Below are 12,930 nucleotides of genomic sequence, written 5' to 3'. Positions count from 1 at the left end.
GTACCATGGTTCATTCAGGTCATTGTTTCCTACAATATTTTAGAATCTAATATTTTAGAATATTTAGTAATATTTTAGAAAAGCATAGATGAAGAACAATCACTTTTTTTTCATAAATTTTAGTTAGGAGTAGAACTTTCTGTTCATTTGTTATTGGAATATGTCTGTATGTTCACTTTAGATATAGGCAGATATGGGCTTATTTGAATGAATAAAAAGTACCATTATAGGAAAGCATTTCATAATCAATGTTTTAAAAAACATGAACAGAAATTCAGTCAATTTTATTTTATTTATTTATTCATGAGAGACAGAGTCACAGGCAGAGGGAGAAGCAGGCTCCATGCAGGGAGCCTGACGTGGACTTGATCTGGATCTCCAGGATCATGCTCTGTGCTGAAGGCGGCGCTTAACCGCTGAACTACCCGGGCTGCCCAAATTCAGTCAGTTCTAAAAAAGACATAATTAAAGCTAACTCGCCTATCTTGGAAGTAGAAAATCCTTAGTAGTAAAGGGCTAATTAGATGGGCATAGTAAGCCACATGGACGAGGAAATGTTTGAAGAATATACAGAATTTTTTTTAAAGACTATACAGAATTTTACTCTGTCTCCTTCCATAGGCCGAATTCTTCTGTCAGCTTTATAAACCCGAAATTGTGATCAATGAGCTAGATGTGCAAGTGGGTCGAGTACGGCTTCTACGGAAACAAAGTGAGGCTGTCCACATACAGAGGTAAATAGTCTCTCAACTAATCTGAGACTGTGGGGCTTTAGGAACATGATAGAAGGACTGACTGACTAGTCCAGCCCCTTGTGTCTGAGCAAAATGTGTTGTGTGAATGATGACTTCTCTACTGTGCTGGATGGTAAGAAGCAGTGCTTTCCTAAAGTATATTCTATAAAATTAGACATTAATAGGTAAAGGAGGTGATGAGGGTCATTAGGGACTTGGAACTAGGAAAAATGTATTTTTTGTTTTATTCACTATCATGTATTTACAAAGTAAGCCTCACTTGGAAGTTAGACGAAGTCCTAACGTTAGTCTGTTAATTCCTTGAAGGCTGGAATTGTATTAGAATCTGAGATCTGGTTACCATTTATTAAATACTTTGTATACACCTAATATTGTGCTAAGTGCTTTGCATATGTCTTCTTATGTAGCAGTTATAATAACTTTTTAAAAAATTTTTTATTTATTTATGATAATCACACAGAGAGAGAGAGAGAGGCAGAGACACAGGCAGAGGGAGAAGCAGGCTCCATGCACCGGGAGCCCGACGTGGGATTCGATCCCGGGTCTCCAGGATCGCGCCCTGGGCCAAGGGCAGGCGCTAAACCGCTGCACCACCCAGTGATCCCCGCAGTTATAATAACTTTATGAATTAACTTATTAATGTCTTACAGCTGCCATAACAAATTACTTGGTAGCCTAAAACAACAGACATTTATTTTCTCACAGCTCTGGAGACTAGAAATCTGAAATCATAATAATGTTGGCAGGGCCACACTTCCACCGAAGGCTTTTGCCTCCTTCCGGCTTCTGATGGCTACCAGCAATCTTTGGTGTTCCTTGTTTCTGTAGCTACGCTCTTCCATCTCTCTCTCTCTCTCTCCATTGTCATATCATCTTTCTTGTGTTTTTGTTTTTGTGTGTGTTTTTGTTTCTAAGTCTCTCTCTGTCTTCATAAGGATAGCAGTCATTGGATTTTAAGGCTTACCCTTAAACCCAGTATGATAGGATTTTATTTGTTATATCTGCAAAGACCCGTTTTCCAAGTAAGGTCACATTCACAGGTTCTGGATGGACATGAATTTTGGGGAAAGACTATTCAACCCAACATAAATAGTAACTCTGATCCAAATTTTACAGGTGAGGAAATGAAGGCTAAGAGAGCCTAAGTAATTGGCTTAGGATGACATAGCTAGGACAGATAACGTCCTACCTTATTGATGTTTTGAATCTTGGGAATCTAGTAAAGTATTGGGTGTAATGTAGAATTGATGAATTCTGCAACTCATAGACTTTAAGGATTCCTGTTTTATAGTATGAAAACAGATGCTGTGGGTTGTTTTCTCATTTTTGTGGAGTCTGGAAAATCTGGTTCCTCAAAATAACACTTAAGAGAAACTTGTAGCCTGCTTCTCTGACTGCTTATTTGTTTTTCTGTTCCCAGGGAGAAGTTCACTTTTGCTCCTACAAGGCCGTCCTCTGTTCTTATTGAACAGCTTGCAGTGTGTGTTAGTAAAGGGGAGCCTGTGTTGCTGGTGGGAGAGACAGGGACTGGCAAGACCTCTACTGTCCAGTACTTGGCTCACATTACAGGTAACTTGAGGGGAAGCACTCTGCCCCCAGACAATAAACATTTGACATTGCCTTTTTTTGTTATCTAACCCCCCCTTTTTTAATATTTTATTTTTATTTATTTGTTCATGACACACACACACACACACACACACACAGAGGCAGAGAGACACAGGCAGAGGGAGAAACAGGCTCCATGCAGGGAGCCCGACATGGGACTTGATCCCTGGTCTCCAGGATCATACCCTGGGCTGAAGGCGGTGCCAAACCGCTGAGCCACCTGGGCTGCCCTGTTATGTCCCCTTAAATAAAAAGTCCACAAAATATTGGGAGTTTAAAAAGTGCCACCACTCCACTTTGGAAATAACCACTGAAGATTTTTTCCTCGGAAATAATGTAATTTTTTCCTCCTGGAAATAACTGCTGTTAATGGCTTGGTATCAACTTTTTTTCGTTCTAATCTATGGCCTGCAAATATATAAACATTTAAGTCTGGTTTTATGTTGAAAGAAATGGGATCATGCTCTTTGTATTGCATTTAGTTCCTAAATAAATTGGGCATCTTTAAAAATAGAACTGCCTCATTTCTGTTCCAGTGGCTAATTAATAATATTCTATACTGGCTGTTTATTTAATTCTAACTTATAGACGACATTGACTTACTGAAGGATTTTTTCGTTGTTTTCAGTTATCTGATGCCACAGCAATAATACACAATGAATCTTCTTACACATATCTTTCTGGGTTAGGTGAAAATTATTGAATGGTTGGGAAATTCCTGAAAGTAAAATAAGAGGATCAGAAGAAATACACACTTAAAGATTTGCCTTATGCTCATGTCCACACATCCTTAAAGATCACACTGGATATAATTAGTCTTGACATTTTCAGAGTGACCCTTTCGCCCTTTCTTTTTAAAAGGCCACCGTTTGAGGGTTGTCAATATGAATCAACAAAGTGACACTGCAGACTTGCTTGGGGGGTGAGTATGATTTAAAATTATTTTCTTTTCTTTTTTTTTTTTTTTAAATTATTTTCTTGTTAACTTTATGTTCTGCTTGAGGGAACAAATAATTTTTCCATTTAAAGTTCAAAAGTAGCCTTAGAAAAAGGTTCAAAGATGTGCACCCCTACCCCTACCCAAGCAGGTTATTTATTGGACTGTATTGCAGAGCTCTTGGATGTGTAGATGTTTCTTTTTATTTTAAAGAACACTTGAGGTTCTTGCTTTCAAAGATCATACTGGAATGGAGAGAGAGAGAAAAAAAAAAGTATATAACCAACTAATATTTGTGTGTCCAGTCATTTATCAGCCTACATTCTGGAGTCACAATGCCTTGGAGCTAGACTCTCTCTTGCAGTTCAGCTATCTTTGAAACATTAACTAACTCTCTATTTGGTTAAATGCTGCTCCTAGGACCCCACAAAGGTCATTAAAATGCCCTTCTTCCATGTTGGTATTTTTGAATATGTTACAGTTACAATTTTAGTTTGTGCTGAAAGCTGTAAAGCTGATGGATGCTGTTGGCATACTTTATGTTGAGCAATATTAGGATCTGTCTTTTTTTTTTTTTTTTAGGATCTGTCTTATTAACTCAGAACAGTTACTTAAAAAAATCGTTAAAGGCACGAAGTAGAATTTATTGTCCTTTTTGCTCTTTATGGTGTCTGCCAGAAAGCTTTTCATTTATCTTTTTTTTTTTTTTTTGAGGACCACATTACAGCAGTTTTTGTTTATACTCTTTGTCTTATATCCTTCCTCGCTGTGAGTAGAGTGCCACTTTGGAATCCTGCTTCCTTTGGTACTTTTTCTTTTCTTACCTATAACTTATATTCTGTTCTTCACATGTTAGTAATTATGTGCTTAATGCTTTAAATATTTATTTTAAATATATATGTTATATATATGTTTTAAATATATATTATCTTAAGATCCATTAGCTGAGGCTTATCTTTCTTACTCTAATTCTACTTTTATTTCCCCGGTGATCTTTCTACCTTGTTTTTATTTTACTTCTATCAATTAATTGACACTTAATCTCCCCTTTCCCTCATCGAGGTACTTGGCCATGTGTTTTCACTAACATAGAATTTGTTACTTAACTAGGTATATCTATACTACCATGTATTTCTCTCTATTCTGTATCTATATGTGTCTGCAGGAATATTCTCTTGTTATGTATTCCTAACATAAATGGCTAGGCTTGTACTAAATGAACATGGACTGGGTCTGTCTCTTGTATGAATTTATAGTGTTATGTCAACCATTTTAAGTCGTTTTAAACATAGTGAGTACAAAGATGCTTATTTGTGTCCTGATGCAATTGATAATATTAAAAGGTTAGAATCAGAATAAGGTAACTGGAATTTTGTTTTAGTGCCAACTTGCTAAAAAGAATATATATTCATTTTTCCTTGTCAGTAGGTTAGCATCAGCTATCAGAAAACTTACATATGCTTCAATTTTTATATGGTTGGAAATATGCATTGTTTCCTATTCTTTTGTATTACTGGAAAGTAGTATAAATCAGATCTTTTAGTATATAACATTGTAGATGCATGGATGATTCCCTTGCTTATGAATTTTTGTATATAAGAGAGACAAAATTACTTTTAAAAGACAAGGGAGTGGAAAACAATATTCAAGAGTTGGCAGGGAGATGGGATCTAGAAAGGGTAATAACTATTTTGGGGATGTGTTACTTTCATCTGTTTTATTAGGTTTTATAACTTATGTTAAACATAGTTTGCATATGTCAAATACTATTGTGAAAAAATAACGAAAGAGGGATGCGTGGGTGGCTTAGCGGTTGAGTGTCTACTTTCAGCTCAGGGCGTGATCCCAGAGTTCCGAGATCAAGTCCCACACCGGGCTCCCTGCGAGGAGCCTTGTTCTCCCTCTGCCTATGTCTCTGCCTTCTCTCTGTGTATCATGAATAAATAAATAAGATCTTTTAAAAAAAAAATGAAAGAAATTTATAAACCTAATTAGTTTGGTTTGTGAATCTGGATCCTTTAGATTTTTTTTTTTTAATTTTTTTTTAAAATTTATTTATGATAGTCACAGAGAGAGAGAGAGAGAGAGAGAGAGAGAGGCAGAGACATAGGCAGAGGGAGAAGCAGGCTCCATGCACCGGGAGCCCGACGTGGGATTCAATCCTGGGTCTCCAGGATCGCGCCCTGGGCCAAAGGCAGGTGCTAAACCGCTGCGCCACCCAGGGATCCCTAGATTGGTTTTAAGAAGATTATTATTGAGGATTAAAAACACTTGGTAAAAGTTAAGCTTCAGAGACCATCAGAGTTTTATGTTATGCAGATTGCCTACTGATCTTTGTTGGTATATGTACCCCCTTGTTTTTTTTATTAGTATTAGCTTGGTATACCTTTTTCCTTCATTTAATTTTAGGTTTGTGGGTTTTTTTTCCCCCCTTTAAGTAGACTCCACACCAAACGTGGGGCCTGAGCTCATGACCCTGAGATCAAGAGTTGCATGCTTTACTGATTGAGCCAGCCCGGATCCCCTCCATTTAATTTTAGCTCTTTTTTTTTTTTTTTTTTAATTTTTAAGATTTTATTTTGAAGTAATCTCTGCACCCAACATGGGGGCTCGGACATATAACCCCGAGATTAGGAGTCACATGCTCCACTGACTGAGCCAGCCAGGTGCTCCTGTTATTCTGGTAGGCAGAACATAGACCTTTAGATTACCTGTGAGTAGAGAATCCAAGTTCAAACAGAGTTGAGGGTGATGAGACTCCATAAAGAAGAGTAAAGGAGACAGAGGACTTACATGAACCAGATAAAATCATTCCCGAAGGAGAAAGTCTAGGACTAAATGGCAAAACCCAGAGCACAGGTTCACAGTACTGACTATTGAGAAGGAGATTATCTCGGAAAAGGCAACCTCTGAGGGAGAAACAGCTGTATAGAGAAGGAGAGGTACCTTTGGAGAAGTTGTCAATAAAGGAAAGAAAAAATCGGAGGAAAAGTAAAGATCCCGTAGAAATGGAAGGGCGACCAACTTGCATCCTGTCCTCTTTCTTGCCACTCGTAGAAACATCTGCACAGAAGAGAGCAGGGCAGAAGTGCATATGCTTATAAACTTGGAATCCTGACTCTAAAATGAAGAAAACTGTTTCTTACTCCCACCCCCTTTAAAAATTTTTTTTATTTATTTGACAAAGAGAGAAAAAGTACAAGCAAGGGGAGTGGCAGGCAGAGGGAGAGGGAGAAGCAGGCTCTCCGCTGAGCAGAGAGCCCCACATGGGGCTTGATTCCAGGACCCAGGATCATGACCCGAGCCAAAGCAGATGCTTAACCGACTGAGCACTCATGTGCCCCTTGAAGAAGAGTGTTTATCATTTCTCAGCATGTACTGTTTTGTGTTCTTTCACATATTACAGTTTTAGAAAGTCATTTTCTTTTGTTTTAGCCATTTTCAAATGAATTCTTACATGCATTCTCAGTGTTATTTTCTCTCAAGTGTCAGGTTGGTTCTCACTGAATATTTGTGTTGCAATTCGGTTTTTTTTTTCTTTTCTGAAGTGTATATTTTTAAGATTTTATTTATTCATGAGAGAGAGAGAGAGAGAGGCAGAGACATAGGCAGAGGGAGATGCAGGCTCCCCACAAGGAGCCTGATGTTAGGACTCGATCCCGGACCCTAGGATCATGCCCTGAGCTGAAGGCAGACACTCAACCGCTGAGCCACCCAGGTATCCCTGAAGTGTATGTATGTATGTATGTATCTGTCTACCCACACACACACACACACACACACACACACACATATTCAGTTTTTACATCACTTGTAAAATTGACTTATATTGACTTAACTCTTTCAGTCATTGGCTCCACTTTAAATGAACAAATGTTTCTTTGAGTCTAATTTGTAGTTATTAAGCTACTATACTTTCATGAATTCAATAAACTTGGGCCAGTTAATAATGGTAATAATTATAACAGCTGATTCTTATATATACTCATGTTCCAGGCACTATTTTTTTTTTTTAAAGATTTATTTATTCAGAGAGAGAGAGAGAGAGAGAGAGAGAGAGAGAAGAGAGAGGCAGAGACACAGGCAGAGGGAGAAGCAGGCTCCATGCAGGAAGCCTGATGTGGGACTTGATCCCGGGTCCCCAGGATCACACCCCTGGCTGCAGGCGGCGCTTAACTGCTGCGCCATCAGGGCTGCCCAAGGCACTATTTTTTTTAATTTCATAGTTTATTTTATTTTATTTTTTAAGATTTTGTTTATTTATTCATAGAGACACACACACACACACACAGAGAGGCAGAGACACAGGCAGAGGGAGAAGCAGGCTCCATGCAGGAAGCCCGACGTGGGACTCGATCCTGGGTCTCCAGGATCACACCTCAGGCTGCAGGCAGCGCTAAACTGCTGCGCCACCGGGGCTGCCCCAGGCACTATTTAGAGTCCTTTATTTTTTATTTTTAAAAGATTTATTTATTTTAGAGAGAGAGCAAGGTGGGGGAGAGGGGTTGGGAGCAGAGGCAGAAAGCAAAACCTCAAGCTGACTCCCTGCCAAGCATGGAGCTTGATGCAGGGTTTGATCTCGGGACCCTGAGATCATGACCTGAGCCAAAACCAAGAGTTGCACACTTAATTGTGTCACCCAGGCACCCTGGAGTCCTTTGTGCTAATGTTTTAGCAACCATGAGGCAGACTATTACCCCATTTTATACTCAAGAGACCTGAGGCACATGTGATTAAGTACCTTGTTCAAGGTAATGGCTGGTTCATGTTTGAACCTAGTCAGTCTGTACTGAGTGTATGTACTTTTAATCATTACTCTGCTACCTCAGTTTGCTTTGGGTTCCATTTGTACTATCATCCTAAAGACTAGCAATTTTATTTAAATAAAATTTTTTTTTTTAATTCCTTACTTCTTCTGCTGTTCATCATCATTTGCTTGCTCCAGTGTGTAGCTCTCTCATCTTTCCTTGTACTCCTAATTTCCCTGTGGTCTCTCTTCCATTTAGTAGTTAATCATCTTTCAAAGGTGTAATCAGAAGTTGGACAGCAAGCACATCATTCTCTGTCTCAAATCCTTGCATTGACTTCTCAGGCAATTTAGAGTATATTCCAAAGGCTTTTTTTTTTTTTAAATCTCTAAGGCCCTTTATAATCCAGCATTGGCACTTCTCTGACATAATTTCCTTTGTCTGGCTCTGCCATTGAGCTCCAGCCACACACTTTTCCGTGTGGCACCTAGGTGCTGTTGTCTCTGTGGCATCCTTTGCCGCCCTCCCCCCCACCCCGCCCCCATGCTTGATTCGAATCCCCTTCAAATTCCAATCTTTAAGAAAGCCTTTCTGACTATCATATCTGAATTATCAGTGCCTTCTTCTCCCACTCTCCTTTATTTATATTCACAGCACTACTTGTATTTTATAATAGGTATATTTTTTATTTTCTCTTTCATTAGATTGTAAGGTACAGTGGGGCAGGACCTTGTGAGTCTTGTTTACTCAGTGCCTAACACCTAGCAGGTACTCAGTAAATTTTTGTTGAGTAAATCGAGTAAATGTCTTTATCAATGTGTTCATGCTTGCTGTTAAATATAAATGAGTTTGAAGTTCTTGTAGTTTTTCTCTGGAATCAGACTCTTTGATAGATACTCAGTGTCAGGGTCTTGGTTTTACTTATCTCATCGTTCCTCCCTCACAGTCCAATGAGTAAATAGGGTCTATGTGTTCTCTAATTGTGCTTGACTCTTCTGAAGCATACTTGGTATTTCAGTTCTCAAGTTATTTTTCTTGGAAATAAACTTTATGTCATGGTCCTTGAATTATAGTATTAGTATCTTAGGATACAGAAAATTGTATACTTATATTTTTCAGGAACAATTAGTGGTGCTTGAGCAACTTTTAGCTACAGGAGTGTTTCTCAACTCTTCATTATCATCCTTAACCCTGAATATTAAATTAAAATTTACAGAGGGGCACCTGAGTGGCTCAGTTAAGTGTCCCAACTCTTGATCTCAACTCATGTCATGATCTCTGGGTTGTGAGTTCAAGCCCTGCAGTTAGGCTCCATGCTGGGTCTGGAGCCTAATGCTTAAAATAAATAAATAAAATTTATATGAATTAATTTTCTAGCTCCTCAACCAGAGAATTGCTAAAGAATAAGAGAGAATCTAAATACTAAGTAATAAAATGTTGAGCTTTGGAGGGCCACAAACCTTTGCAATATCTAAGATTTTGTTGCTGCCCCCCCTCTCCCAGCTTCTGTCTCTTTAAGAGCAGTATATTCCCCCATCAATTGAGATGCTCTGAGCTGTGTTCACTTTGCTTAAGTTAATCAATTTCAGAGTTGTATTTTCTTCTAAAAATATCCTGAAAACTTTTTGGTTAATTTTTAAAAAATACATCATTAATGATGTTTATTTAAACATGTTAGTAAAATAAGTGACATGCCTCTTACTGCCCAACTAGGAATTTCCAATTTTTTTCATAATACTGTTTATCAAATACTAGTTTTTACCTTCAGTACAGACCCTTCAAACAGTGTGGAGAAAATAGATTATAATTTAATTAAACCTTTAACATGGGGCACCTGGCTGGCTCAATTGGTTAAGCAGCTAACTCTTGGTTTTTGGCTCAGGTCATGATTTCAGGGTCCTGGAATCGAGCCCCATGTTGGCCTTGATCAGCTGAGAGCCTGCCTGAGGATTCCTCCTCCACACCCCACCTTGGTCTCTCTCTCTCAAATAAATAAATCTTTATAAAAAAATAAAACTTTAACATAGATTTTAAAAGTATTTGGTATTATTTCCGATTTTGATTAAATTTGATTAAAATATCTATATTCTAAGACATGATTTCTAAATTCTCTTAGTCTCAGAAGTTTTGGAATTACATTTATCTTTTGTTTCAGTTACAAACCAGTGGACCATAAGCTTATTTGGCTGCCCTTACGGGAGGCATTTGAAGAACTCTTTGCCCAGACATTTTCTAAGAAGCAAAACTTTACGTTCTTGGGACATATTCAGACCTGTTACAGGCAGAAACGGTGGCAGGATCTCCTCAGACTAATGCAGCATGTGCACAAGTCGGCTGTCAACAAGGATGAAAAAGAGAGTGAAACTGGTAAGAATAGGACCCATATTACTAGTGGGAGGTCATGAGGCTGGGGTGTAATTAGCAGAATTGAAACCAGTGACCACAAGGCTAACGGGACTAATAAACGAGGCTGCAGTGTTTAAACATCCCTGACTCCTCTCCTCTGCAAGACAGATTTGAGGCTTATTGTTACATCTCCTTATTTTGGCTGCCTTTTTTTTTTTTTTTTTTTTTTTTTTTAAGATTTTATTTTTAAGGAATCTATACGCAGTGTTTTCCTTTTTTTTTTTTTTTTTTTTACGCAGTGTTTTCCATTAAACATCCCTGACTCCTCTCCCCTGCAAGGCAGATTTGAGGCTTATTGTTCCATCTCCTTATTTTGGCTGCCTTTTTTTTTTTTTAAGATTTTATTTTTCAAGGAATCTATACCCAAAGTGGGGCTCAGACCTACAACCCTGAGATAAGCTGCTTTTTGGCTGCCTCCTTAAGTAAATCTCTTTCCTTGCTGCTTACTCAATTGGCTTTGCTGTGTATCAGACATAAACTTTGGTTTAGTTATGAATTTGGTGAGCCATCCATCCAGTAGCTTTTTGCCAGTGGTTCGTGGGCTGCCAGATGCTAAAAATCTGGTTACAAGTTCAAGCAGCTGCCTAGGCTCTTTGTCTTAGGGATTGTACCTGAAGCCCTACCCTGACTGGATGCTGCCAGCCCTCAGTGCTTAATTTAGCTGGTGTGGCAAGGAAATGGTTTTTGCTTTGGACAGATGTGTCTTAGTGAGCCTATTTCTTTCTCCCATTTGTCTTCACTTTCTTAGCCTCCTTTTCTTGCTGGATTAGGAAAAGGTTAACTAGGAAGCCATTTGGTTTGGTTGGTGAAGCCCTGATTCTAGGGAGTAACCAGTGCTTATAGAGGTATTCTGGGCTTAATTTGGTTTGTTGTTGCAGCTTTTGTTGTCATCTTTGGATAAAATCAGCCGCATTTTAATTGGAAAATGGGAAATGACAACTTGATTCCTGAATGTAGCCCTTTGGGCTATATTCTCCAAAATTGGGCAATGTGTAGTTAAGAACTTATGAAACAAAAAAGACTTTTTTTGCAACATTGCTTGGCCGTAATATTCATTAGACCTTGGATAAGAATGACCACTTAATGAATCCGTAAATTATAATACCATCTCACAATTGGATTTGTTCTGTAAGATTTTGTTTGCACCTTGTTTGTGTATTTGGATATGTGTTCATGTACGCTGTAAATATGAGATATTTTCTCCACCTCTGGATAGTGCTAAAATTAGCTTGTAAAGGAGCACTATTTCAGTTAAAGGTGAGTGTGTATAAGAATTGGGCATTCTAAAACTCAGAAACTAACCCAAGGTTTTCAAGTTCACATGATCTGAAAAAACATTGGGTACTAAAGATAATTTAAGTTTGTTGGTTTAATTAAAATAGACATATCTTTAGAATTTTCAACATTTAAGTCAAATTTATTTAAGTCAAATAAATTGATATGATTTTTTAAATATATATAGCTTGGACGAATGACTTTGTCTTTTATAGTTTTCGTGGGTAATCTAAACATAACTGTTAAGAACAAACATGTAAATAAGATTAAAAGGTTTATAGGTAAACTTTAAAGTCATTTTCAAAGTCCTTGGTAACCTAAAACTAAAGTTTTACTAAGTTAAATGATGAGTTAAGTAAAAAACACTAAATCTCTAGATCATTTCTAAATAAGATAAAACCTTAATTACTAAACATAGGTTTATATGCTTTTGGCCTCCTTTTACAGAGAAACTAAAGATATTTGAGTTTGTTAGTAAACATGTTTTGTGCCATTGCTGAGATAAGGCATATATTTCTAAAAATTCTTAAATGTCATAAATTCACCAGTCTAAGGAATGCTGCTGGTACAACAGACAGTTCACTATTAGTTACTACTTAGTTTTCACTAGAAACTTAAGGTTTCTAAGAGTTAAGAATTCTAATATATAGAATTAATGGAAATGATCAGAGAAAAAACTATGCAAGGAAAGTGAGACTGGTTATTTAGAAGGAAAATTGAAGACAAAAAGTGAATGTAAAGAGGAAAGTTGTAGGTTTGTGAGAAAGGAATCTTTGGAAAGGAATTTTGTGCTTGGTAGGCACTAAGATTAAGTTTATTAGGGAGTGATCAACACCTGGGGAAGAGAAGGGAGTAAGAAAGCAAGATTAGACAGAAGTTGAGCAGTGATACAATATCAACAGAAGCTTAGCTGATTCTCTGAGGAGTTTCAAATTTGGATTATCCTTCAGAACCATCCTTTTTTTTTTTTTTTTTTTTTTTAAGATTTATTTATTCATTCATTCAGAGAGAGCAAAGAGAGAGGCAGAGACACAGGCGGAGGGAGAAGCAGGCTCCATGCAGGAAGCCCGATGTGGGACCCGATCCCGGGTCTCCAGGATCACACCCCAGGCTGCAGGCGGTGCTAAACCACTGCGCCACCGGGGCTGCCCCTTCAGAACCATCCTAAATTGGGGCAAAATTGGAACTGGACTTTTATAAT

At 37.9% G+C, this 12,930-nt stretch overlaps 1 protein-coding gene and 1 long non-coding RNA gene across 5 annotated transcripts in view; one reads left to right on the top strand and one right to left on the bottom strand.

The window, feature by feature from the left end:
- MDN1 (midasin AAA ATPase 1) overlaps positions 1 to 12,930 on the top strand; it is a 166,437-nt gene that overhangs the window by 36,767 nt on the left and 116,740 nt on the right. For both annotated transcript variants that reach the window (XM_025444928.3, XM_025444927.3), the window contains exons 13-16: positions 622 to 734; positions 2,176 to 2,324; positions 3,225 to 3,285; positions 10,204 to 10,415. In XM_025444928.3, coding sequence (XP_025300713.3) covers positions 622 to 734; positions 2,176 to 2,324; positions 3,225 to 3,285; positions 10,204 to 10,415 — 535 coding nt within the window. The remainder of the gene's footprint in view (positions 1 to 621; positions 735 to 2,175; positions 2,325 to 3,224; positions 3,286 to 10,203; positions 10,416 to 12,930) is intronic.
- Positions 307 to 12,930, bottom strand: part of LOC112658696 (uncharacterized) — a 46,343-nt gene continuing 33,719 nt past the window's right edge. The window contains exons 3-6 of one of the 3 annotated variants that reach the window (XR_004804205.2): positions 10,321 to 10,382; positions 6,247 to 6,363; positions 2,967 to 3,081; positions 307 to 450 (exon numbers count right to left, since the gene is read on the bottom strand). This is a non-coding gene — a long non-coding RNA (uncharacterized LOC112658696). The remainder of the gene's footprint in view (positions 451 to 2,966; positions 3,082 to 6,246; positions 6,364 to 10,320; positions 10,383 to 12,930) is intronic. The other 2 variants (XR_003135900.2, XR_003135901.2) reach the window with 2 other exon arrangements.

The sequence above is a fragment of the Canis lupus genome, chromosome 12, assembly GCF_003254725.2.
Source record: "Canis lupus dingo isolate Sandy chromosome 12, ASM325472v2, whole genome shotgun sequence".
NCBI classification, from domain to species: domain Eukaryota; kingdom Metazoa; phylum Chordata; class Mammalia; order Carnivora; family Canidae; genus Canis; species Canis lupus.
This window is presented reverse-complemented; position numbering and strand designations above follow the sequence as displayed.